Below are 27,984 nucleotides of genomic sequence, written 5' to 3'. Positions count from 1 at the left end.
CCCTACGACACACATGTCACATCCGGGCAAGTTATGGCTGCATCTGTCCCAGAGATCGGGGTGAAGCCCCTTCAAAATGCCATGAAAATGGCAAAAATAGCAATCCAGCTGGACGCAGGGAATAGACATAAGGTATGACGTTGCTAGGGCTTGCATTCAGCTTCACTGATGTACACGAAACCGGTTTGTAACGCTTAGTAAATGATCAGTCACCATAGTCGTTGATGTAAACATAACGGGACAGGGAGGGATGCCGTTGTAGGTAGTCAGTCAAATTCATATGACCCTTTCACTATGCAGTGTTTCCTTGCTGCTATATTTACGAAATTAATAATTTAAACAATAAGGGTAGAGGGCTGTGCACACCTGTCTGCCGTGTGTCATGTAAAGTGAAAGTCTGAAACCGTGGATTCACGGATACGTAGTTACACAGTAATGGATGTTAATTAATGACAGCATGGTGTGTGTGTGTGTGCGTGTGCGTGCGCGATTAGAATAATGACAGACTTGTGTGTAACATTCAGTATTTGCTATTTCTCTATAGGAAGCCTATTGTGAATACTTAAGGAGCATCAACTATATATCACATGTACTTTTGGAGGATGCCGCCCCAAAAAGTAAGATCTGTGTAATATTACTGTGTAATAATAAGTATCAGGGTGGAAACAGACTTCTCCATAATAGCTTGTGACTGCAACTTGTTCCTGTTCGCAGATGACTTGGCACTGCTAGACTCGGACAGGAACAAACTGCAGGTTGAAAAGGCCCTCAGCTCTGAACTCGGTAGAATCTGCACCTGGCTCGCTGATAACAAGCTATCTTTACACCTGGGAAAAACTGAATCCATTCTCTTTGGCTCTAATAGTAATCTCAGCAAGGCAAATGGCTTCTTGGTTAGAGTGGGTGACAATGTTATCACACGTAAAGATGACATTACCTACCTAGGTTCCATCCTGGAGGCTAATCTTTCCGGTGATAAAATGGCCACCAACGTAATCAAAAAGGTCAACCAAAGAACAAGATTCCTTTACAGGATCTCCTCACTGGTCAACAAAAACACCTTGAAGACCTTAACAGGAGCCCTTGTACAAGGTTTCTTTGACTATGCATGCACCTCCTGGTACCACAGCACCTCAAAGGCCCTTAAAACTAGGCTCCAGACTTCCCAAAACAAACTGGTCAGGCTCCTACTTGGCCTCACCCCCCGAACCCACCTCACCCCTGCCCACTTTGACAGGCTGGAATGGCTTAGGGTCGACGACAGAGTACAGCATCTTGCAATGGGTCTGGTCCACAAGATTCGATACACCACCAAGATACCCATGTACCTGTCTAGATACTTCCTTAATGTTAACGAAGTCCACACCCACAACACCAGAGGGAGTGCAACAAACCATGTACAACCCAGATTCGGCACAAACAAGGGTCTAAATTATTTTCGCTCCTATGCCACCAAAATGTGGAACGCCCTACCAACAGTCATTAAGACATGCGAATCCCTTGACTCCTTCAAAACCGCTCTCAAAGGGCACCTACGGATGCTACCGCCACCCCCCCCCCCCCTTTTTTCCCTCACTGTATATGTTTCTTTTCCCTTTTTACCTCCATTATGATGAATTCCTGTTCTGTTTTGTCTATATAGAAGTGTCTATTTGTACGTCTATAAATGTTTTGATGAATTGAACATGGTGGACCCTCTTGTAAACAAGTGTAATGCTTAATTGGGTCGTCCACTCACAGTTAACAGCCTTTGTATTGAGTTTGTGCTTGAAATGTACTGTAATTCTGCAAACTGTTAATAAATATTTCAATCAATCAATCAATCAGACCGAATCATCATGACATGACATCATCAAAACGACAACGTCCCATTGGAGCAGTATCATTCATTAACCTTATTTCTGGAAGAACAGAACGCTTATGATATTGTTATTGACTAATAGAAATTATTTTGTTCTGAACACTATTTTATATTGTGTAAATGTCCATTGACTTGATTGTCCATATTCTCGGCCTATTCAATATTGGCTCTTCTCCCAATGCACCTTTTATATAATTTTCATGATGCAAATGTAGGTAATATGGGAAACACAGTTTAATGGGAAACAGTCACCTGTATTACTGTCCACTTGGTTGGACATCTGACAGGTTGTGGATCAGTGGATGGGACAAGCCCATACGTTGTGGACAAGTGGAGAATGCATGAATGTCTAATCCCTTACCCATAGCAATAATGTATCGGATCCCAATACAAATGTGTTATGTTAATGTAATACACTGGTATCATGTCCAAATGTCATGAGAAAGCATTTATATACAGTAATATACCTATCTATTGGAATAACAATGCAGAAGTCACATTGTAAAAACCACCGCGTCGTGATTATGTCTCTCATTTGTATTTGATCCTAATTTCTGCCCTTAGAGGAAAGCGAGGTGGTCGGGGTGGAGGTGGAGAAGATGCTACGGCTGGCTGAGCAGTGTCTTGAGCGAGCCAAGTCATTCATAGGGAGGACAGAGGAACCGTCGCCTGACCTCTGCACCTCCCCTTCCTCCTCACCGGTCCAGTCCGGAGCACACATTGGTCCTTCCACTGTCCATGCAAAAACCGCCATTCACAACAATGGTGAATACATGTTTCCTACAGCCTTTCAACTCATCTAATCCGTGTTATAAACCCCTCTGATTCAGATACCTTTATTAGCCATTGTGTGTACACAATACATAGGAATTTGTTTCGGCATTTCATGTGTGCATTCAATTATTTTTTCACGAATAACCAACAGACACAAGACAACACCGTGCGAGGAAGATAAAATAATTATAAAGTATTATAGTTATTACATAGTCATTTGGTGCATCATTTTGCCGGTGTCACTAGGGGGCGGGGGTGGGAGGGAAGCCAGAGTCATTGAGCAGCCTGGCGGCTGAGTGGAAAAATCAGCCTTCAGCAGCTGCGACCTTCTCCCAGAGGGGAGCAGGGTGAGGAGGCCGTGGCCAGGGTGGGAGGGGTCGGCCATGATTTTTCTTGCTCTCCTCAGTGCCCTGGAAACCAGTGCTTTTCATATCAAGGCCCATTATTTATTTTTGGCATTTGAGCCACATTTGATGAGATTTAGCCTCGCAGACCCAAAGCTAAGGAATACTTTGTTGTCGTTGGATAAGGTTTGTCGACAATTCCATTTCATGTTGTACCATTAGGAGAGAGAACGGGCAAACGTTCTCTAATTGTGTAGTGCAGATGTTTAACAATAATTTAACTTAAAAATGAAACCAAATGGACCCTTCCGGGTCCATTTGGTTTCATTTTACGCTCTTAAATAAATCTTTGCCCTTTTTTCCTGCATGTTCTCTTCCTTCATCTCTGATAGTTGCTCCATGTGATCCTCCTGTTGACAGAGCAGAGGTCAAAACACCCAGCCCTTCAACGCCCGGTCATCGCAGGGCGTTGTCGGAAGGCAGCGGTGGGGAACCGTCACCCTTTCTCCCACCTGAAGACTTCCAAAGACTACAGACAGTGGAGTCACAGGACACAAGCAGAAAGTAAGGGATAATAGGTATCAAGGAGGCTCGCTTCCCATGACATTCCCCTATCTATGACATGTGTTCTGTTGTTTACTTGTATCCGTGACCTGTTGCTCCATAGGGCAATCTCACTCACCATTGCATATATCAGAAATCAATATAAATGTGGAATTTTACCACTTGTGAAGTTGTGCCTACATCACTCGGGGGCAATTCCGGGTTTAATATAGATAGATCTTACTTAACGCTTATTCACTTACCTTCTTTCTTAGACCTAGCTGAGTGTTTCTCACAGCGGACCCCAATCTGAAAATCCTCCCCCCCCCCCCCCAAGCTCACAGTGCGTCACTTCAAGAAGCGCTTGTAGATCTGCTATTTTCGAATAGCAAGTCAAGTATAAAATATGAATAAAGTGGTTAAAATTATTGTGATGATATATTAGCTCATTTTGCTGGGGACCCCCTAGAATGCCCCCAAGGACCCCTGGAGGACCCCAGACTCCACTTTGAGAACCACTGCTATACACCTCAGTGACGTTAATGACGTATTGTGTGTGTGTGTGTGTGTGTGTGTGTGTGTGTGTGTGTGTGTGTGTGTGTGTGTGTGTGTGTGTGTGTGTGTGTGTGTGCGCGTGTGCGTGCGTGCGCGCGTGTGTGTGTTAGGGAACTGACGCCCATTGAAGAAGCATCACGCTTGAACCAGAAGTTGAAAGCCAATTATGAAGCTCGGCTGGCAAGGCTCACTCCTGGTCAAGCCAAGTACCAAAAGACATCTTTGGTTAGTGTGTGCGTCTCGTATGTATTGTACATGTACACACGCATCCTCTTAACCTAATCCACTAGTAACTACAGTTTTCAAATAATTGTTGTGGAATAGAAGTACAATGTTTGTATGTAGTGGAGTATAAGTAAAAGTACCGAAAATTGGAATTACTAATGTAAAGTTAAAAAACTAAAAAATCCTCATACCTATAGTACCTAACCTGAGTTACTTTCCACCACTGGAGTGTTGCGTTTCACTATCAACTTGTTTTTGGACCTCCACACATTTTTGTTTCTACAAAGACATTTAACATAGAGTTCCTTCAGGGCTTGGTCAGATCACAATGCAGGCCACATTGCAGCAGTGTCCCTTCTTTGATTCCGATCATATGGATTCTGAGCATAACTGGGGTGGACCGTGCCTTTTAGATTGCATAGTCAATCTAAACTGGCTTTTTGGTTGTTCACAGAGCATTTGAAATCCCAGACAATCTAACTATTAATTAATGGAATGTCTGTCTGTCCACGTCTTTCTCCTTTCTCCTCAGTGGGTTGAGCATTATTTTAATGAATTCTGCTGAGTTTGTTACTGAGCATGCGTGGCCACAGGCTCTGTTGTCAACGGTTATCGTCCCAGCCAATGGGTGGACTTAGCTATAGGGCTACACACACACACACACACACACACACACACACACACACACACACACACACACACACACACAACCCCAGTGCACATGCAGACAACAACGGCAGCAGTTGCGACAACACAGCTCTACAGTTATAAAGGGTTTGGAGCGTTTAATGACCAGGGTATGTCCATTGTGCTCGCACAGACCGTTTTTTTCTCCATAAGTGCAATGTTCACATGAACGTCATGTTACCATTCACTGTGAGAGTGTGAGTACGTCGCGGCACCCACACTCTCACAGATTAAACTGCCCTTTTTGCCTAGCCAAAGAATGCCTACCTGGAAATTTTGGCCGGGAATAGGCTAAATTCGGCCAAATTTGGCGCACGGGCAATGTCCCCTCCCCACGCTCATCCCCCTCACCTTCAGATACCCTGTGACACCCCTGGGTCCAGGTGTGTAACCTGTTTGGTACTCAGCTACTACTACTTTTAAACCACAATTAACGAGACGACTCAACAGTACTGAGAATGAGTTCAGGAAGGCATGAGAAGAGACGGAAGACTAGACATGTCATTTCCACGCAGAATGGGAAGATAATTATTTTTTCGTCATGTCACATGGACTTATGGATATATTTGTCTCATCTGTAACAACTGTGCAGCAATGGAGAAGAAAGGAAACTTCTAAAACACACTTTCTGTTTCTAGCAAATCTGAAATCACAACACTTTTCCAGCGACAGTGAATAGTAGAACTGAGAAAGTGGAAGGATTAAAATCTCAGCAGCAGTCTTCGGTTGGTAAAGTTAATTAACCACTGCAGCCTTGTATGAAGTATTGTGTGTGTCATATTCTTGGCAAACACAAAATAATTATGGGATGGTGATATATTGAACAAGGCATTGCTTTGTAGTGGCAAGGATTTTATTGGCCATTTGATGAACAAGAATATAATCATGGATGTCATCAACAGCCTTCAGTTGTCCAGGAGAACAGTGACATTTTGCATTTTTGTGATAATGTGTTGAGGCAAATCTGACAGACAACTCAGCAGCACCTTTCGAGTACAATGAACTCTACAAAAGCAATAACATTCCCAAACAGTCATGAAAGCAATGACGTTAATGTTTTAAAACGTGCATAACGTGTTAGTGTTCACAGCTTTTGTTTGATTTCAACCCGCATTAATCTTCCCATTAAGTGACATTAAAAGCTATGAGCTCAATTGCACCCCAAAAAAACCCTGAACTTTTAACATTCAGTAGATTTTCTGTGGTCTGGGATTTTCTGGCTCAAACAAGTGCTCTGATTTTCCTGTGGAGGTAAGAGTCCACAAATCCCATATACCGCTATGACAATGGGATTTGCCAGCAGATGTCACTGTTGAGGCCTGCCTGTTTTCATTGCAGCTCAAAAAGCTTCAGAACACACAGAAAACGCCAGACCACAGAAAATCCCCTGAATGTTCAAAGTTCAGGTTGTGTGGGTGTAATTGAGGTCATAAAACCTAAAATAAAAACAAAAAATAAAAAATAAATTAAAATGAATGTCACAAAACCTTTAAAGAAAACATAGGCCTATTATAACAATTATTTTTACATACAAAAAGAACAACAAAAATATATAGGCCTATCATGTAGACTTGTCCAAAATGTAAAAAGATGTAAAGAAATATTTTAAAAATGGTCTTAAGTAATGTAAAGTGCTGCCTGCAAGGCAGGCTGCATCATTATCAAACTTAATTTTATCCTTCAATCTAGACCTAGAATGCCTGTGATCAACTTCTTGTTTATGCCCCAAAATTAGGTTTTGTAGCAATTTGAAGCAATTATAGAAATATTAGACCTAAATTGTTTCAGCATGTTCTAATCTAATCATGTATACTTTACTTAAACATTTACACACACACACACACACACACACACACACACACACACAGTGACACACACACACACACATACACAACAGAGTAGCCTACTTTTTATTTTTGCACAGGTATTTTTTCTTTTTCGCTGGGCTAGGTCAGAGCAGATGGCTCTGGGTGGGCTAGGCATTCCTTGAAATACCGTAACTTAAAAATAGTCAATTCCTAAATCTACGTCACTGTTAAATCCCCTTACCCCGGGAGTAGGTACTGGACACGCCCAATCATTCATTCATCATTGTACGCTTGCGGGGAATGGGCAGAGTGAGTCGAAGATTAGCTGCATCGTTCAAAGATAGTGTGTAAATATAACAACATTCTCTCCTCCTCGCCAGTCGCCACAACATTTTCAAAAAATCAACAGTCGTGACAGAAAAATAAGAAATGGTAAGCGATGCGAACAATTAGCATGATAGATCTCATCAAACGTTTCTTTACTGAGATTCCATTATGAGAGAGTGCATGTTATAATCGTTCAGATACGGAGAATGTTCCGGCGTGCTCACCGTCAAATGGAGCCTGGAACTCTCTGGAGAACTTTAAAGGCATTTGTAAAGGTAAAGTAAAATATAGTTTAATTGGCTCCTCTGCTGCCTGAAGACTCTTCAGTGAAGAGTCGTATACATCGTACCTACTACCACCAGGTACTGTTTGAGAAAGCCACGGGCAAGACGCGATCGGATCGGGTCATATATTTGTTATTTTTCAATGCACTTGCTGTGTACACTTAGTTTTTTAAGTTTGGTGTTTGAGTCAATGTCGCGTTCTGTAACTGGCTCTACGTGGTTCTAGAAAAGGGTGTACCCTATCATGATGTTTTGACTCTGAGTGCACACAGTTGTGTCCCCCCCCCCCTCTTTTTAAAGACGGGTTACCTAGAACACATCTTTATTATATCTGATCATATGACAAACAACCATTTCATAGTAATCACTGTCTGCTGTTGGCTTTTCAGTAACAGAATGTATGTACACACACACACACACACACACACACACTTTCCATGATAACCGTCAGCACTGTGCTAGGAAAAAATAACTGTAGGTCTTCAGTTAATCCTCGTTTTCTCACATCAAATTGATTTACCTGGCACTGAGTATGGTTTACTCAACAGTTGATAACCGTTTAATCCAAGGCAGTGAAGGCACAAAGGTTTCCTATTGTTTACCTTTCTTCTTGAGTGTAGAATATCTTAAAATGCTTTTCGAATGTTGAGTTTAATCTATTTATTTTAGTTGAGTATATAGTATGACACATTGTACAGGCTTAAAGGAACATTCTTTCTTTCCCCCTTTGCAGACCTTGTCTCTTCAGAGGCAGATGATGGAGAACCTCATCATAGCCAAAGCAAGACAGGATGCTGTATCCTCATTATGTGTTTGTGCTAACTAGTCTGTGTATTACTTGTACCATTCCAGTTTCCCACAAGGCCAAGTGTGGCAGCTTATCACAGATTCTCACAGAGCACTCTCTTTTGTAAGAGATTTGAAATACCATCCACTTTTGGGAAATGTATGCAACCTTGCATACATTTTGGCATTGTCATTATAGGCAAACATTTTAAAAAATTGCAGATCTACAAGCTCACAACGCATTGTGATCTGACCCGTTGTGAGCTTATAGCCCGCTATTTTCTAAAATGCAAATATATCCCCCCAAAACACAAATGTTCCCCCAAATCCCCCTCATCTAGGCTTCATGGTCCATGTGGTAAAGGCTGATGGATTCCTTAATATTTGGTAATGCAATCAGCTTCAAAGAAAGATGGAGGAAAGAAGGCAGAGGTTGCAGGAGGAGGCTAACAGGTACACACACACACACACACACACACACACACACACATCCCTTGAATTGAAATATTCTACAGTTCTTTACCTCGCTGCATTAGAGCCTACAGTATATATGGTACAAATGTTAGGCCATTGGGTCCTTATTACTTGCGCAAGCAGAGCGCGCAAGTAATAGTTTTCGTCCAGTGCTTCGATGCGTATGTCGCCGTTTGATGTGTATGCGCCGTGCCAGCGTATGACGTAATGACTACTTGTGCTTGATATGGCAGTGGTGTCAGATTACATACATGTATACATAGGGGCACCAGTTATACCCTGACGTCATATGCTGCTACGATACACGGGGCATATGCAAAGTAACCACAGTATACCGCTAATCAACTTACAAATTACATATACATAGAGGCATTTCCTTTAATCCACCCGACACTGATCGACATATACGTCACCATCGAAAGCCGTCACTCATCCGTATTAATTACAACATTCTTTTTCATCAGATATCAATGATTTATTTTTCTTTGAGAAACTAAAAAGGGATCCAGGACACTTCTAAATCGATAGAACTGTATTTCTTTTATAGATACTAGATACCATACTTCTACAATACTACTTTTTTACCTCCAAAAACTAGGTACGTAGCAAATAACTAAACCTAATCAATATTTCAAACGTTCTTTCACAGAGAAGCTGAAATTTGACAGTTTGTAGCGGTCGACAGTACTTGCGCGCTCTGCTTGCGCACTAGTAGGCCATTTATGGCAACAAGCAAGTAGGCACTCGACAGTGTGCAGTTCTAGTTGTTGTTGTTGTTGTTATTATTATTATTATAATGTATTATTATTTTGTGTCTGGCGATCTACAAGCGCATAATTGCATAGATGTGCTCTTTTCACTGCAAACACCCATAACCCAACGGTTAGCAGGGCAAAGTACAGGATCTCTGTGTCCTAGAACAGTTGACAGAGCTGTTAAGTCAATTTAAAAGGCAGCAGATGTTGACAGGCCTTTTATTGTGGTTGTATATTCATGTTCTAATTGCAGGAGATTTGCAGCATCAGGGACAGTGACTCCAGAGGAGCAAGAGCAGAGAATTCTTTATGCCAATGTTCTGGAGTATGAGCAAGACCACGTGAGTCAAGGCTAAAAACACACCTTTTTTCAATACACTACGGTTCCGCTTAGTTTTAATCAGTATGATTCATACAGCTATGCACATTTTACCATGTTTTACTATGTTTTTTATTGCTATGCTATTTGTGTTTGATTTGTTTTTTGATGTATTAATGCTGTAAAGTGCACAGAGACCCCCTGGGGTGATTTTGCACTATAAATAAAATAAACTGAACTGACACTGTGAGTGTTTCTCATCTGCATCCTTTTGAGTACACTTCAAAGAACATTGGCGTTTGTCAGAATGTGTGCTACAGTTGGGTGCCACCGATATTGTCCCATTTAGGCCTGACCTCAAAATTTAAAAAAATCCTTCTAAATCCTCCAGTTTTCTGAAATAAATATTTTCACGATTTTTCAAAAATAGCAGACCTACAAGCTCGTAGCGCGCCACTCGGTGGCGCGCTATGAGCTTGTAGATCTGCTATTTTTCAATAGCTAAATTATAACAATGTTTAAAACACCGAAAGGGGTTCCCCCCCCAAAATGGGTTAACTGTCCTTTTGCGCAGATCACTCAAACCTCAGCAAAAAGAAAAGGACAATATCGATGGCCTCCAACTGTATGTATTGATATGAGATTTCAGTGGTTTTCTATTTAGTGTTTTGTGTGGGTGTCTATTTGACGTGCAGGATTGGCCTAAACTGTGGAAATCCAATATGATGAAGAATCCTGATGATGCCACTTTGGTTTCAGGACTGGTATCATACCTGCTTAGGTATTCTTTATTTAAATCCTATTGTCTCTGACAATGTTAATACAGTTAGAAGAAACAATTTATACATATATTCACATACAAGATATTTTACTTGGTGCAAATATATATAATTACAGCAAAGATCAATATAAGTGTCTGTTTTCAGGAAAAGATATTGAAATTAGCAGAGAAAATATGCCAGCGTGAGATTGTGGACATTAATATGCAATAGATGTGTTTTTCTAAACGTTTGGGTTGTCTCCTCAGCTGTTCTGACCACCCTGTGATGAAGCTACTGAGGAGGCAGCAGTACAGAGTGTACAACAGGCTCTATCCAATCGTTAGTGGAGGTCCAACCTCCTACCCTGCTCCGTCGCTGAAACCCTCCTGTAGTTCCCACGGTCTGGTCCCCCCAGGTATGGCTAACAAAGAAATGACGGGGTCATTGAGAGGAATCAGGCTTGGTATCCACCTGCAGTGTCACATGGCCACTCAGTGAGCCTATGGTGCTCGTTGTACGTTCATGGCAAGTGTGCGCATGCGGTGCATGTGGTTCAATCCTGGTCTATAAACATACTGAAACATTTTTTTTGTTTGTTCTTTTAAGGGTTTATACCGGTATGACCGAAAGCTTGCTATAAGACTTTACCGGCATGCATTGCATACATTAATTTCCCCTCAGCCCTAGCACCTGGCCTGTGTGCAGCTGTGCACATCATCGACATCATACACTCAATACACTCAGTGCTGAATGCATAGAAGGCTTTGGTTTAGTTCACAGTGGGTCATAGGGTTTTTGAAGAATTTCTTTCACATTCTAAATAGGCTATTTTTTGTGAGGTTAGGAAGGATGCAGAATTGAACTTATCAACAGCTCCTTGCATTGATGACGAGGTCAACAATGCATGTTATTAGTCATCCAAGTTGAATTAACCACTAGAATAGTTAGTCATGTGACAGGGGCATGGCAAATCAGGGAAGGCCATGTTGTGACTGATAAGACCCTACCAGGAAGTGAACATGGGTGTCTGTGTCATTTTCAAAGGTCTCGGTTTCCGCTATTCACAGAACTTCACACTACAATGCAATGCCTGTGTTTTGAAATTACTCTTTTTTTTTCTTTTTTTTTAGGGTGCAAAAACACCAGAGCAATTTGGATGCTAGATAGCCTGCAAACATTTTGTTTTCAAACAAAACAAACTCTAAATGTGGATGTTGCTTTAATAGATATCCCTCTGTTTATATTTGTATTAAACAAAAAGTTAGACGATATACCACGAGCATGACAGCACATAGAGCACAACATACATGACAATATAATAAAGACATAAGAACAAAATTAAGACAAATACTTATTCACACCAAATACAGTATATTATTATCATCACAATATTGCTCCCATAATATCTCCCATAATACTGTACAGCTCAGCCATTTGTATCAATCCCCTGATCCCAATTAGTATGCTGTCTAATTGGCATCCTCCATCACTCTAAAACAACAGATATCCCCGAGGAGGCAGGTGGACAGGAGTTACACATGCCCGTGGCGCTGGACCGGGACAACTCGTTCGAGGACCTGGAACAATTTTTGACCCAGCTGGACTGGGCTCCATCTCACGACACTGGCTCCAATGCAGACTTGGCCCATGAACCATCATCGCAGCTGGAACCGAAGGAGAGCCACATCCAGGAGCTGGAATCGAGAGCGCTGAAAGAACACCTGAAGGCCATTGTCAAAGACATTCATATTGCTATTGGTGAGCATGTTGGTTTTTATAACTTCTAATTTAGTAAGCCAAGTCAATTTGTACAGCTCATTTTAAGGCAATTCAAAACTGCACTAAACACATTATAAAAGCACCTTTGAATATAACAACAGAAAAAATCAGAAAATTAATAGTAAAATTATAGTGCAGAAGAATGATAAACAGAAAATCTCAAAAGGCAGCGGCAAACAGAAGTGTCCAGATATTTGGTGCATTAAAACTGAATGCTGCTCCTCACTTTGAGTTCTGAGGACAAAAAGCAGACACTCCATTACAAGAGTCAAGTCTTTTGAAAATGAATGCATGGACAAGTTTTTCTAAGTCTGAGACATAACTCTTTGATATAATCTTAAGGTGAGGCTACCTTGGCTGACTTTGTAGTTTGTTAAAGTGGCAGTAAAAATTTAGGTCTGAACCCATGACTACACCAAGCTTTTGTCTTGGGTTGTGGTTTTTACAGATTGAAGCCGAGCGCTGACTTTGAAGCTGATCTACATGTTTTGGGTGTACCTTTTTCTTTGTATTTCAGATCAGCTGCTGTCACTCTGTTTACTGTCCTTTGAGTGTCTAAACACAGTCAGCTCAAAGGACCTTTGTCAAGCCAGCATAGAGGAAGCTTTTTTCAGACCACTGTGGAAGCCCCTGTTGGCTCTCTTCAGGTAATCTCTTAACACATGCGGCGATTGTTTCAGTCTCTGTCCATTCATGTGTCACTGGTATTTTAAAGTGAGGCTTATAGACAGGCTTAGAAATTACTTGCATGCCCCATTACAGCTGCGGTCACTGCCTCGCGCCACCGGCACACAAAAACAGCATCGCCTCATCTTGCGTTGGAGTTTCTTCTTTATGAAGGAGAGTAGCGTTGTCAGTGGCTCAGGGGTAGAGTGGCCGGATGGTAACCGCAAGGTTGCTAGTTCGAACCCGGGCTCCCCCAGAGTTAGTGTCGGAGCAAGACACTGAACCCCTAATTGCTTCTAATGTGCTGGTTGGTGCCTTGCATGGTTTCTGCTGCCATCGGTGTATGAATGTGTGTGTGTGTGTGTGTGTGAATGGGTGAACTGATGCACAATCTATGTAAAGTGCCTTGGATAAAGGCGCTATATAAATTATAAATGCACCATTTACCATTTAGCCTGCCCCAGCTTGTGTGATTTCTGGTCTAGAGGGGCGGGTGCTGCCGAAAACAGACCACCAATCTGAGCGCCACGCCCCCCCCTCCTCCCATCCCCGGTAGAATACAGCAGAGAACACTGACATCAACACATTTGGAGTGAAGCCCCTCTGCAATGTTCTTGGTTAGCGAAATACAAGTTGACTCACTCCCATTTTCTATGCCAGAATTTAAAATGGATCAAGATCTTCGCCGAATGCGAACGAAAATGAAAGCCTGGATACCGAGGCTAGTTATCAGTTGTTTCATCAAATAAGCTAAATAATGACACACACATACACTGATTAACAAATCTAAGGAATCTCTGGAATATTTTGACAAAGTAACGTGTAGTGGGGACAGTGAATCACATGATTTGCTACTGTAGTTTTTCAACACTATTTCTGGGAACCACTGCAGAATTAATTCCATTTTCTCCATTTCAATTTTGGATCAAATTAAACATCATACATAATACAGAGGCACCTACCTGACAGAATCGCTGGACTCATCTTTATTTTTATTTTTTACTTATATTTCATGATTTAAAAAAAAGTCTATGGGATTATGAATGGCAAAACATCTTCATGTTCCAGGAGGCCTGGGTTTGACCTCAGGACTTCGGTACTCTATGCACTGAAAACTGTTTAATTGGACTAATAATTGTTTTGTGTGGCGATGTGTCAAACTTTGTACCACCAGAAGGTGGCACTATTAATCTAAAAATAAGTTGTAGGTCTATGCTATTCCCTTGTTGTACATTGTATTGTTCATATTTGACTAGTATAATCTGGCCTTTATGCATAAGAGCATTTGGACTTTTATGGCATTATTATTATTATTATCATACAAAAATAAGCGAGCCCCATTGCCCCCGCCGATGGGGGCGATGGCTGTTTACCTCTGAACAGCACTCAATAAATCTAATCAGACCTAATCAATCTGCAATTGATTAGGTCTGAGTGTGAGTGTGAGTGTGAGTGTGAGTGTGAGTGTGAGTGTGAGTGTGTGTGTGTGTGTGTGTGAGATGATATAAAAAAATGTCAATTAAATATTGACAATAAAAAAAAAACTATTTCCCTTCGGTTTTGGATGTATTTAACTTCAGTGTTGTCTTCTATATTTGTGCGTCTACAGGAAGGTGAACAGGAAAAGGGAGCTGGCGTTTGAGCACAGTATGAAGCTATATTGTGATGCATCGCCTGTAGACGTGGGTGTTCCTCTGAAACTGTTCCCACAGGATCCTAGCACACTAAAAGGTTCCTATCCCTACGAGGCTCCAGTGCAGGAGCTGAAGCTTCTATGTAAAGACTGGAGTCCACAGAGGAAGCTGGATTGTATTGGTGAGTTACAATCAAACGTTTTGTTTTGTGTTTTTTCTTTGTTTTGATTTTCCCTCACAGGATGCCTTTCAATTCTGAATCATATCTACTGTATCGATACTGTTTATTCTTCTTTGAATCATATCTACTGTATCGATACTGTTTATTCTTCTTTTGCTAGTGTAAACTATAGTCTGACAGAAAATGGGGTGAGAGAGAGAGAATGGGGAGTGACCAAAGGTCGTCTGGATCGAGTGTCGAACCCGCAACATACTGTCAGGCTTAGCAGCCTAGGTTTCCGGGCCTGTTTGGCCAGAGTTTATTGTAAATACTCACAGCCCTATCCTAGTATATTTACTGGGGTGTACCTTTAATGTTGCTACCAGTCTCTTTATGCCTTTCTACATCTCTCTCACACATGCACACGCACGCGCAGTCTGTTGACTGTAGAGGCAGTAAAATGTACAAAAAAAACATGAATAACACCATTTAAGGCAAGCACAAAGAATGTAATGGGGAAACATGAGGCTTAGTAGTGCATTTAGTGAGTGTAACCCTTTGACATATCGTTCACATTGTCTCACACACAAAATAGCCGATCTCACAATGTTGTGCATAAATCAGGCGTTGGTCCCACCCGTTGGGCGTGCGTCTCTAAAGCAGGATTTACTGTACCGCTAGCTAAATGGAAACCTGCTTTAACACTGGATGCTCTGTCTCACAGTGGTGGCTCACTTATTAGCAGGGTACATCATTCACCACACCTAACCTCCTCCGGGGCAGGTTAAGGATTGCGGAGTAATCAACTGTCAGAAGGGCCATTCAGTCTCAGTCCTTCATAGTGCTGGGCTTCCGTGGTGCACTCGGAGAAATGGCCTCACCTTTCCTATTCATAATCCAGTTTTTGGTGAAGAGGTGACCACCGAAATGGTGGTTGGTAAAAAACCAGAGACATGTGATTAGGTGTTGAGATAAGCGGTGAGTCGCTTAACCACCGCAACGTGAAGTCATGTTGTAGTTTTCGGTGGTCACCTCGTCGTCTTCACTGAAAACTGGAGCATGACTAGGCCTAGGATCGCTAAGAACACTTAATTATGCTGAGAAGCCACTGGAACTCATAAATGTGTGGTTCTTTGTGAGATGGGCCCCTAGGTGGCTCGACATGAAGGCACTTAATACGATAATAAAATGAAACATTGAATTAAGAACAGTCCCGAATGGGTTAAGGTGTGAACCACGTAAATGCTGTACCCAAGCCCGGTGAACCTTTGCTAAAAATTGCACATGCCAGTTTTCTGCATCTTGGACCTTACGGTTATGTACTGTATATCTCGGATCTCGCTCAAATGGTAAATTGTGTTTTGCAGTTAGAACATTGCGTTTGATCTGCGCCTGTGCGGAGGACTACAGAGGTCTCCACGAGGTGGATTCTTCACCCAGAACGGCTGCCATGTGAGTGACATAATTTCCTCACCATTACTGATGAAGATGAACTGCAATGAAGCACTGCACACGGCATGCACTTGTCTCACCTTTTTTTTTTATATATATTTTATTAGGCAACATATAAATGCAAACAGCACAAGGACAGTCAGGCATTTTTTTTGTCAGAAAAAGGATTTCACCGAAGAAAGACCTTGCGGCCTTGTTTCCATTCGGGTCCCATCCACTCACACATGACATGAATAATAATTTAACACAGTAACAACAGTTGATATAACAGCATATCAATTTCCTCTACACATGAAATATACAGTATGCACAGGTTGGGGCCGAAGTTAATCGGAAGGGGATTATTAGTATAAAGAGGCTGGGGCGATCACCTCCTCTCCCTTTGACCTGCTGACCCTTTTTAGGCCTGTCTTGAAGGAAGCCAGAGATTTGTTTGTTTTGAGGGATGGGGGGAGGGCATTCCACACCTGGGTAGCAGTGCTTTGGAAGGTGAATTTGCCCATATTTGTTTTACGGCTAAAATGAACGATCTAAATTAACCTAGTCCAATACTCTTAAGTCTAAGAATATGGATGGGACTTCCCTGAAACCCAGTAGAGGTATTCAAACGTTGAAGGCCTCCCTCCTTTAGAAGTTGTCACATCTCATCAATACTCGGCTAAGCCCAGCACAGCAGGTGGCTGTCCTGGGTCTACATGCCCTACTGCAGCGGCTCCCAAACGTTTTGGGCCGTGCACCCTGCTGACACACCCCCATAGACGGAAAGTTAAATATACAGTGCATCCAGAAAGTATTCACACTCCTTCACTTTTTCGACATTTTGTTTTGTCACAGCCTCATTTCAAAAGGGATTAAATTCGTATTTTCTTCTCAGCAATCTACACACAATAGCCCATAATCACAAAGTGGAATTTTATTTCTCGCATTTTTCTCAAATGTATTAAAAAAAATCACACCCGTGTGAACTGAGTGGTGTAAGGTCTTATATAGCCTGATCAGCTGTGGTCTGACGTAATGTCTGACGTAATGAAATCACACCCGGGTGAACTGGGTGACCGTAGCAACCATGCTCATTTTTTGAGCACAGACAGACAGACACGTAAACTAACAAAGCCAGTCGTAGGAGTGGTTTACACCACTCAAAAAAAATGAAATCTCACATGCATTCACACTCTTTGATATGACACTCAAAACGGAGCTCAAATGCATCTTGTTTTCACCGATTGTCCTTGAGATGTTCCTACAACTTGACTAGACAAGGCAAATTCAGTTGATTGGACTTTATTGGGAAAGGCACACACCTGTCTATATAAGGCCTCACAGTGCATGGCAGAGCAAAAACCAAGCCATGAAGTCAAAGGAATTGTCTGTAGACCTCCGAGACAGAATTGTATCGCGGCACAGAGCTGGGGAAGGGTACCAAACAAGTTCTGCAGCATTGAAGGTCCTGAAGAGCACAGTAGCCTTCAAAATGGAAGAAGTTCAGAACCACCATGACTCTTCCTAGAGCTGGCCACCCGTCCAAACTGAGCAATCGGGGGAGAAGTCGTTCTCAAACATTTCAGGTCGAGACCCAAAAGAGAGATTAGAAGTTTGCCCGGGGCCCAAACTAGCGCAAATAGCAGATCTTATAAGCGCGCAACGCGTTGCAAGCTTGTAGATCGGCTATTTTCAGTACTTCTTAATTATTTTTTTAAATTTCTTGCATTGTTTGTTTTACAATATATACAATTATTGTTTATCTATTTTATTTTTACATTTGTGAAATATTATATTTATGTAGGAAAAGAAAATGTGATTATTACTCTAGTCGTGAGCCATAACAATTGGTCTGTGACCCACAAATGGGTCCCAACCTTAGAGTATATATGAATAGAGACGGCACCGGATTTCTCCTTCCAACCACTTGCATTAAGTTGCTCTAAAGCGCATGAGGCGATTTCACTCCTCCTTCCGGGGAGGAACAGAGTGCATTCTGGGATGGATTGGACCCAAACACATGAACGCGCTGCCGTTGACTATCATTGCACGTGTTCACGTATGAAACAGAGTTCACGTGTCATCATGAAAGTGCGCAATGATAGTCAACGGACCAGCGTGTTCATGTTTGGGTCCAAACTGCAATACCAAATTTGGCCACTATGTCCATTTCGCCACAGGGTTTCCTCCGGGTGCCGTCTCTATTAATATATACTCTAAGGTCCCAACACCTACTCGATTAGAATTGCGTATACATTATTCATTTTGAGATAGACCACGATGACTGACTGTTACAAGACATTTGTACTATGTATCTTTTCAATGCATTGAACACATTTATCAACCACTGTCTTGTTAACTTGTTAAAGAGTTCAGAGTGTGTCAGAGGGAGCATTTAACTTTGTTTGCTCAAATAGAAAGCCTGCAAACTTGAGCTTGATTTTTTAATGGGGCTCCAAACACTGACAGAAAACCAACCAATAACATTCCAGTTCAGAACATTTGGACTGGGGGCCAATAAAATAAGTCCTCCAGCCTGAAAAGAATCCTGCATTGTAAAAACATCTCTGCATTTATCTCGATGCCTCTTGTTTCACATCCCATCTCCCACATTCTCGTGTCCCCATGTGTCCCCCTTTGGACCCTGTTGTTTGACTGGGGCAGTGTCTGCTGCTCCATATCTGTCTCCTTCCATCGGAGTGACGATCAGAGATGGCGGAATTAGAGGAGTTTAGCCTGACTCTAAAGACGTCGGCCTCACTTGTTTCAAGTTCTTGGAATGAAATGTCTCTGCTAATGAATGTTATTCTAAACTATACAAGATAGCTTTTAAAGCTGAGTGACAACTAGTCGGAAAGCACTGAAAATCTCTGGGATTAAAAAAATATATTCTAGATATGTTACGGTACAGTAGTTGCCCTATTAGCCAACTAAACCTTCGATGTATTGACCAAAAATAGCCAGTCTACAACTTCTACAAGCTCACAGAGAGCTGCTATGTTTGTCAGGCGTTGACCCCAGAGCAGGGATTCATGTGTATAAGAGAAATTATTAATTGCCACCATCGAACATTGTGGTGTGACAGAAAGCATCTTATATTGGCCTCGGTCATTTCAAAGTTCTAATTCTGCAGTGGAACTTTTTAGTCACAGCCGTTCCATCTTGTTTTTAGGAATGCTTTAATATATGTATAGCCAGTGGCTGCTGGCAGTTCTGATGCAATGACACAAGTGCTTTCTTTTTTCTTTCTCTTTATTTGATTGAGGCCTAGTCAAGGGGGTAATTTAGTAATTTAGGACCGTATATTTTCTTGCCTTCCATCTGGCTATGTGCAATCTGCAATTCTTGTTTGTTGCTTTATCATGGTTAGTTATAGGCCCAGATGTAACTGCTTTTCTTAGACTACCGGTATGTAAAAACAGTTGGCAGTTTTCAATGTGTTCAATTCTTCTAACACCATTCTGGAAGCAGTTAAAGAAATGTTAAACCTTGGTAGAACCATGGCTTTTTATAGCTACCTGGGCAAACATTGTCCGTCATCGTATCGGTTTATCGGAAGCAGTAGAGATTCCACTCATTCCCATTGCTTGGGCCTCATTCGTAAAGCTCTTCTTAAAATTGTACTGCATGTATTTCAGTGTAGCCTTGCTCCTAAGTAAATGCCAATGTGGGATTTACGAAACGTGTGCACAGCCATGATATTATTTAGTTGACATAGCGTTTTTTTGTTCTCAATAGCGATACTAAGATGGTTTAAATAAAAGTTCATTATACATGTTGTACGGTTCCTTTATACTGCCATACATATCTTATGTATGGGGGGAAGTATGGGGAAACGCGTACAAAACGTCTACTAATTCAGTATTTATCCTCAAAAAAGAGCTATAAGAATTGTAAATAAAGCAGCCTACAGAGAACCAACAAACCAACTATTTATTAAATTAAAAGCACTAAAATTCAAAGATCAGGTCGACCTAAACAGTCTGTTTATGATATATATTATTATAACATTATTCATTAGTGTACTGTATTATCGTTTGGTTATTCATTTTTATTGTGAGTGATTTTTTTTGGCGCTATTTCTTTCTTTGTTAAATAACCTGATTTTCCTTGTTTTCTAATTAATGGTATTTGATTTAGATTTTATATTGAAAAATCATTGAATTTGTTTCAAATTGATAAAAGGTTCTATTTGTTTTTATCATTATCATTATTTCAATGTTTTGAAATAATAAAAAAAAAAAAATGAAGGGATATTTATTAATTTGTTGTGACCCTACCCTATGTGCTCACTGGGCACAACACACCACTGGGTCAAAGGGGGAGAAAGGGAAGTAATTTCTTCCCAGGGACCAATACAAATATGTGCTGAAATGGTGACTTTTAGTTTGACCTTTTTTGAGAGTGAATGAAGTACAGAAGCAATACGTATACATTGTATGGATTCATAAAACATTTATAGGCCTTGTACTGTTTGTTTAAACATTTCAGTCCTTGTTCTGTTTGTTTCTGACATTCTGTCACATAAAGTTCAGTTTTCCCTTAATTTTCACCTGTTGCTTTCTTTCAAACATTGAAGCTATACAATAGCATTTCCACATTAATCTCTTCTTTTGTTCTTGACCAATTAGTTGCTGGATTTCCTCCTGAGCCTTTGTCTGGTTCAATATCCTTTCTTCTCTCGCTTTCATTCTTTCACTCGATTAATTCTAATTAAATTCATTTTTCACTCGATTAATTCTAATTAATTCCTTTCTGTAGAGTTGTACTGCCTGTTTCTATTGTCCTCAGACCACATGGATGCATTTCATTCTTAACTGTTAACCCATCCGCTTGATCTTGTCCAGTGTGTAAATCTACGTTCAGTCGTGGAAATTCATTGTAAGCTTGGAATGTCGAAACACAAGTTCTTTTTTTAATTTGAGTTTTGTGTGTTTACAGCAGTTGTGTGTGTGTGTGTGTGTGTGTGTGTGTGTGTGTGGGCTGTCAACTCCCTGTGGTCACGGGCCTTTGTCCACACCTCCTCAAACCTGCATGCGCCAGGATCCAGTTGCATGTGGCCGGGTTAATTTTGGGCCAGCTACCTACCTTCTCACGCAAGCTAGCAGCAGCTTGGCTAGCCCTGCGTGTGAGCGTTGATAAACAAGTGGTCACTGTCTGCAGCTAGGGAGAATGCTATCAAGCTTTCATCATCTGTTAGGCCCTAATTCATCCTCCCAGCAGATCTCTGGGGGGGGAAACACTTTTATCACTTCCATCTCTGAACATTCATCCCATTTGGAGAAGCATTTGATTTAGTTTCCAGCCAATCCCTTGGGACACACATGTCATCATTCCGTGTAAATGTCAATTCTGTCTATTCTTCCTAGCTGTGTTTATTTCCCTCTCTGTTCCCATGTATTTCATGAATGTAATCCCAACCTCTCTCCCCTCTGAATCGTTTTACAGCGGTGCAGACGACCTGTTGCCCATCCTGTCCTTTGTGGCGCTGCGCTGCGAGTGTCCTCAGCTGGTGTCTGAATGCGCTGCCATAGAGGAGTTCATTCACGAAGGGTGAGTATCATCATCATGAAGGGGGAAATGTTGAATGGAGCCCTTCCTCCTCCTCCTTGCTTTTAGTTTGCAAATTAGATTTTTAGAAACTTAATGAGGTCTCATGTAGATGCCACGGTGTCCTCAGGTGAAAGTTCATCTCATAAGAAGCTATGTGTTCAGCATCCTTCACTGGAACTTAATACATGTGAGATTAACATGCGCACACACACAGTGCAGTGGGACATGGGTTCACAGGTTGACAAATCTACCCTGGCTATCTCGAGGTTGTGTTTCTTGCATGTCAACTTTAGAGTTTAGACCACACCCGAGAGGTCTGCTCGCAACCGTGAAAACAGCCGGTTATAAAAACAGGCTGGTTAGATTGGAAGTGGCCAAGGAATGTCGGGATATTCAGGGTTTGGTTTTCCTTCCCTATAAAAATACAAATAAAATCCCACTTGATGTTTAAGGGTGGCAGTGGCTCAGCCGAGTTAGAGCGGTCGCCTGCAAGCCAGAATGTACGCGGTTCGATCCCCATAAGTGTCCCTGAGCTAGACACTTATCCAACCCCCTTAAGATGTAGAGGCAGGTGGAGTCTAAGGAGCTCAATAGCTTGAGGAGGAAGTCCCCTGGAGGGCTGATGTTTTTGTTTTCTGTGATTGGTGCAATAAAATCAATGCATTCATCAACTTCACATACTGTATGTGCAATGTACAGTGACAAACAAATCCCCCAAAGGAGTGGGGACAAAATCATCATCATCATCATCATCATCATCATAATAATAATAATAATAATAATTATTATTATTTAGCAGACCTCTGCCGCACCAGCTCAATGGCTGAGTTTGTATTTAGTTTATTTGAATTCCAGCATAATATAGGTTAAAGCACATTTACTTTAACGGTCATTTATGCAGAGCCATGCAATGCCCTGATCGTAAACCATTCCAGCAGTAGCTTTATGATGATCATTCTCTGCTTTGTCACCCACGCTGTCTCTACATCTCCCTCTCCCTCCACTCTGTAGTATGTACATTGTACATATACTCTATAGTACATGTCCCTCTCCCTCCTCCTTGCTTTCTTTCTCGTTTCCTATCCAGCGGCCCAACTCTGGCTCCTGGCTCGGCATGCTCTCGTGTCTTGCTCTCGTTAGTGTAGGGTCAACAAGAGTTGACGTGTACTCTACTCCAGCGCTTCTCTGTCTCTTGTCTTCTGTCTCTGAACAAACCTCCCATGCTCACGACTCACGAGTCTCCCCCGTCTCCCTCCTGCCCTCCTGCCTCGCCAAGTATGCACACACAACAAGGCTCTTTTGAGAGGACGGGGCTCGCTTTAATACTCCACTATTTCCTTTGTTTGCAGGCCATGTTCTGATTAATTGAAAATGGCGGACCTCAATGTAAACAAGCCATAGTGATTTTAGGGGTATTTCAAACCTCTTATTCTACAAACTGTTTTTATGAGTGTAGCAATGTCAGTGAATGAAATGATACAGCTGAGCTCCTCTTTGGAAATCACTGTAGAACAATGAACCCCAAATCCACAATTTATAATGTAGAAAGGGGATGGGTGAGATTATGTGTGTGGAACGCTTGGGATGTTGTGGTCGGCTGTTTAAAAAACATGCCTGTCTGTCCATGTATCGCAGTGCTATAACGGTCCAGTCATCTGCATCCAATTGAAGCAGCTTTCTGCTAGCCGGTTTCCAGTGATCCGATTGGATCAACTGACTCTCCATCTCTTTTCCAGCTATTTGATTGGAGAGGAGGGCTACTGTCTGACCTCCATGCAGAGTGCCTTGGCCTATGTTGAGTCTCTGCACGAAGGAGGAGCACAGCCTAGTGCAGCCAAGCTCGCTTGATACAGGTGAAGTAATGTCAAGGCTAAATTCAAGATGTTCCTTTTGTTAAATGGCAAAATGTAGAACCTAATAATAAATTGTATACACTGACACCACGGCGCGTAATCAGCGCCTCAAACTGTGACTCCGCCCACCCCCGGGGGAAGTTGTGATTTGCTCTCGTTTACTGCAATGCAATTTGCGGCATTTTAAAAACAATATTGAGCAGAGTAGCGATTATCAAACGTATTTGCAATGCCATACGTTGAAAGATCTGTTGCCCGTGGACAAGGCACGCTACCTCCGCAAGTTAGATAGCATCGGCATAGATGTTTGTCCGTATGTGATTAAGGATTGGACCAAGTTGCATTGGCAGCCATAGAAAATTCTTACCCCAGGCTAAAACCGGATGTGACGTTTTTGGGCGTTCCTGTCTAGCGTGGTGTCAGTGTATTCTGATGTCATATACGTAACATCTGTGGCAGGACAGTAATACAAGATGTTCAAATCCAAAATACCCGGGATCCGACCCAGACCCGGCTCGGTCACGCTTCCATCCACAAGCAGCGACTCCGGGGCTGGGTCGGAACCGCTACCTCATGTCTCGGATCTTGGGGATCCGACAGTGAAATGACTGTTCCACTAATACCCGAGTGGACCCGACGATTGGCTGTCGCAGCTGTCAATCACCCCCGCTCCTCTTTTTTCTCTTCTCCTCCGGTCAGTGGGGGCGAGCTTTGCACAATAATAATTAAAAACAAAAGACAAGAAACAAAAAATAAAGGGACCCATAAAAGTTGGTCCGTGATGACCCACTGTTTGTAGAGGCTTTAGCTGGTCTAGTCCACCGTTTCACAGAATGTTTTTTTTGCCCTCTGTACAAAACATTCAGCCTCTACAGATTGGTTTGTGCCCTCTGTACGAAACAATCAGCCGCAAAAGTGCTGCATTCACAGTCCTACTCAAAGAGACAGAACAGGCACGGCGAGTACGTTTTATAACCTGACATCCTCAGTCGCCCGTCCCCAAAACTCCCAGTGACACAATGATTCCACCGCAACCAAACCGTTGACTTAACTGAGCGTTGTGCTCAACGGAGCTGTCAGTTTGCTGCCGGGTCGCTGGGTTGAGTAGAGAAGGGGACGGACATTCTCAGAGCCACACACACTGGAATAACAGACTTGGAAGAACCTCATGACATAGTAAACATAATAGTCATCTGAGGGTGCAATATTTCAATGCAATAATCCGTCATGAAAATTGTTGTGTTTCGTCCACATGGCATTCTTTACAAACCACCTCAGTGTCGTAAATTTAAAACAATAAAGGCAGTCTTATGGCTGCAGATCATTGTCCCGCCAGACCAAAGGCAAGGGAGCAATTATGTTTTTTTTGGCCTTTGTCGGTTTGTCTGTTTATTTGTTTATCTGGGGATAAACTAGCAAACTGCTGAACCAATCGTCACACAATTTGTCGTGTACGCTGCCAGTAGGCCAAGGAAGGAAGAAGCGAGCATACATTCATGCATATTTTTGTTGTATTTGTTAGGACTTTTAATGTTCTAGTGGACTTGAAAGCTGGTCAGATCAGGCTGAGACCATGCCCAAATATGGCCGTCATACATCATAAATCAGTGGTTCCCAAACACTGGGTCGGAACCCGTTTGTGGGTCACGGACACATTTTTATGGGCCCCTTTATTATTTTTTGGTTTCCTACATTTTGTTCTTAACTCATTTCCTGCCAAAGACATATTTGAAAGGCTCATTGAAAGATTGTCGCTACTTCGCGGTTACAATATTGACGCTTCTGATTTCATAAATTAGAAAATAAATGTTTTAAGTATTAGTGAAAATAGCTTAGTACAAGCTCACAATGCTGCGCGAAGTGACGTGTTGTGAGCTTGTAGATCTGCTATTTTCGGGCCCCGGGGAGACATCAAATGTCTATTGGGTCACAGGCTAAAAAGTTTGGGCACCACTGTAGTTATTTTTCAGACACAGCTGTAATATAGTTAAATGATTTAACTGATCATGTGTGTGTTTGATTTATTTCATCATGCTACAGTTGACGAGTCACGGTCGACTGCTACACTACAGGATAGTCGAAGCTGAACATGCTGCCCTTATTACTGCTGTGGCTGCATCCCTGATATTAACCTGGCACATACTCATCACAGTGACGACATGTTTTAGTTCATGGGTTTCTTACAGAATGGATTAGAATCCATATAACTCTTTATGAGTCCTTACCTGGATAGATTTGCGTTTCTTTGTTGTTGCTTTACCTCCATTTGAAATCGGCAGAGTAAGATGCAATGTATTTTACGATCTTTCCGGCTCTTGGATGAGAAAAGAAAATACGCCAACCTAAAAGAAGCAGGCTATGGTAGTGCAGTATTTTTGGGGTTAGTTCTCATAGTGTAAGTATATTATTGACAGGTTGCCAAGTGTGCCTAAATTCATTTAAAATAATGTGAGTACCATAGAGAATATTAATCTAGATTGTCCTTTATTTAAAAAATGCTTTGACGGGAACATTTTACTTGTTTGGAACATTTTACCTGTTTGGATAAGAGTTCTCTCTCTTATTTTATCCTTGCATTGTTGGAGCAGTTTTAAAATCACAACATTATTTTTGTGTGTTTGTGTGTGTGTGTGCGTGGCGAAATTAAGAGTTAGATTACATATGATGGAAGACCCTAACCGAGTTTATACAATCATTTATAGCAAGACCATAGAGGCATAGGTGGTGTCTCTGAGAGATTCTGTTGAATGAGGGACTGTAGAGAACATGCATAGAACTTGTCACATAGTGTGCATAAAGGGTCTTGTTTTCATAGCGTTGCTGATGTCCATTTTATTGATGAGGCATCAGTCTATATTATAGCATTCTTACGAAGGCAGAAGTGTGTGTGTGTGTGTGTGTGTGTGTGTGTGTGTGTGTGTGTGTGTGTGTGTGTGTGTGTGTGTGTGTGTGTGTGTGTGTGTGTGTGTGTGTGTGTGTGTGTGTGTGTGTGTGTGTGTGTGTGTGTGTGTGTGTGTGTGTGTGTGTGTGTGTGTGTGTGTGTGTGTGTGTGTGTGTGTGTGTGTGTTGCATGTAGGATTTTTCTTTAAGCCACAGGGACTGCAATTATGTGGGGGTAAAAATACCATGTCATATTGTTTTATTTTAAGTGTCATTTGAATTGTTTTGGAAAACGTACAAAAGTCTTAACTCGTAATAAGAGGGCATTGGTTGGGTGATATCACTAGTTTCACTTTATAATTCATTATTTTTATATTGTATGTTCTCGAATTGCATGTACCCAAATGGTTCAAGGAAAGCATAATGTGAAGTGGGGGGCCGTACAGACTTCGTTTATCCAGTCCCCACCTCAATCCCCACCTTTCTGTGAAATATTGAAACGGCAGGGCGAGACTAAAAGCATGAATTTGAGATTTAAGTTGTGGTTGACAATGCAGCACTCGAGGGAAAAATAATAATGTAAATGTAATTTGTGCATACATTAGAGCATTGTACTTCTAAATACAATGCAGTATACTGTTATGAGGGCTCACTTGAAGTTATGTACACTCAAATATTTCTGTGTTAATTTAAATTGTAACTGGCTAAATTAATATTTCCCTCTGTCTGTATGGTAAATTGAGAAAATACCAGCAACAGAATTTCCTCTTTTTTCCACTAATCGTCTTAACTTAAAAGCATATCGTGCTCATATAGCTTTTTTTCTTTTTATTTTGTCATTTTATTCTTTCAGTTTGTCATAATGTCATTTTTATTTCAAATAGGTCCAGAAAAGAATGTGAAAATGCTCAGATTGAGATTGTGTTGTTGATTTATATAAGCTACAACTTGCATTGTTTGACATTAACACCAAAAATATATTTATGTTTTCATATGTTAAAAATGTGTTCAATTATAATAAAAAAAGGTCATGAATCTAGGGTGTATTTTACTGTGGATGCTACTAACAATTGTCATTTTACTTTGCTTTTGAAAACATATGAATGTGTTTTATTAAACTATTTGGATGTGAATGTATGGAAATGTATCTACTAACTGTTGAGTGCTTGTGGGAGAGAGAAGACAATAAAGAGAAAGGGAGAAACTTGCTTGATGTGCACCTTATTTAAATGCATCAATGCAATGACTTGCATCGTTCCTGACTTAAGTGGCACCCGAGTATGCTGACACCCCGACAGTATAGTTATCAACTAATTGCTTAACGTACAAGCTCACAGCTCTTCGCATCACAATGTGTTGTGCGCTTGCCTTGTACTGACAATGTTTACAATTAAATAAAAGTTAGTTTTTTAGGGCGAAATGTAAAAATGTTCAGATTTTCAGGCTGCTATGCAGCCTTCAAGTCCTATATTGTGCTGATCAGAACAATTGCCACCAAGTTATGGCCATTTGAAGAGTAGTAACA

The 27,984-nt window shown here is 41.5% G+C and overlaps 1 protein-coding gene across 1 annotated transcript; it reads left to right on the top strand.

Moving 5' to 3' along the window:
• Positions 1-30: 30 nt before the first annotated feature.
• Positions 31-27,497, top strand: vps9d1 (VPS9 domain containing 1). The gene is made up of 17 exons (XM_079501556.1): positions 31-132; positions 545-617; positions 2,426-2,626; positions 3,372-3,543; positions 4,188-4,302; positions 8,142-8,204; positions 8,595-8,647; positions 9,677-9,764; positions 10,438-10,523; positions 10,770-10,918; positions 12,007-12,261; positions 12,800-12,929; positions 14,558-14,763; positions 16,110-16,194; positions 21,622-21,726; positions 23,463-23,579; positions 25,620-27,497. The coding sequence occupies exons 1-16, from the start codon at positions 34-36 to the stop codon at positions 23,572-23,574; spliced, it is 1,992 nt and encodes a 663-aa protein (XP_079357682.1). The 5' UTR covers positions 31-33; the 3' UTR covers positions 23,575-23,579; positions 25,620-27,497.
• Positions 27,498-27,984: the final 487 nt, after the last annotated feature.

Source organism: Electrona antarctica, assembly GCF_951216825.1.
Source record: "Electrona antarctica genome assembly, chromosome: 5".
Lineage (NCBI taxonomy): Eukaryota > Metazoa > Chordata > Actinopteri > Myctophiformes > Myctophidae > Electrona > Electrona antarctica.
The sequence above is the reverse complement of the archived record's forward strand: the minus strand, read 5'-3'. Positions and strand labels throughout refer to the sequence as shown.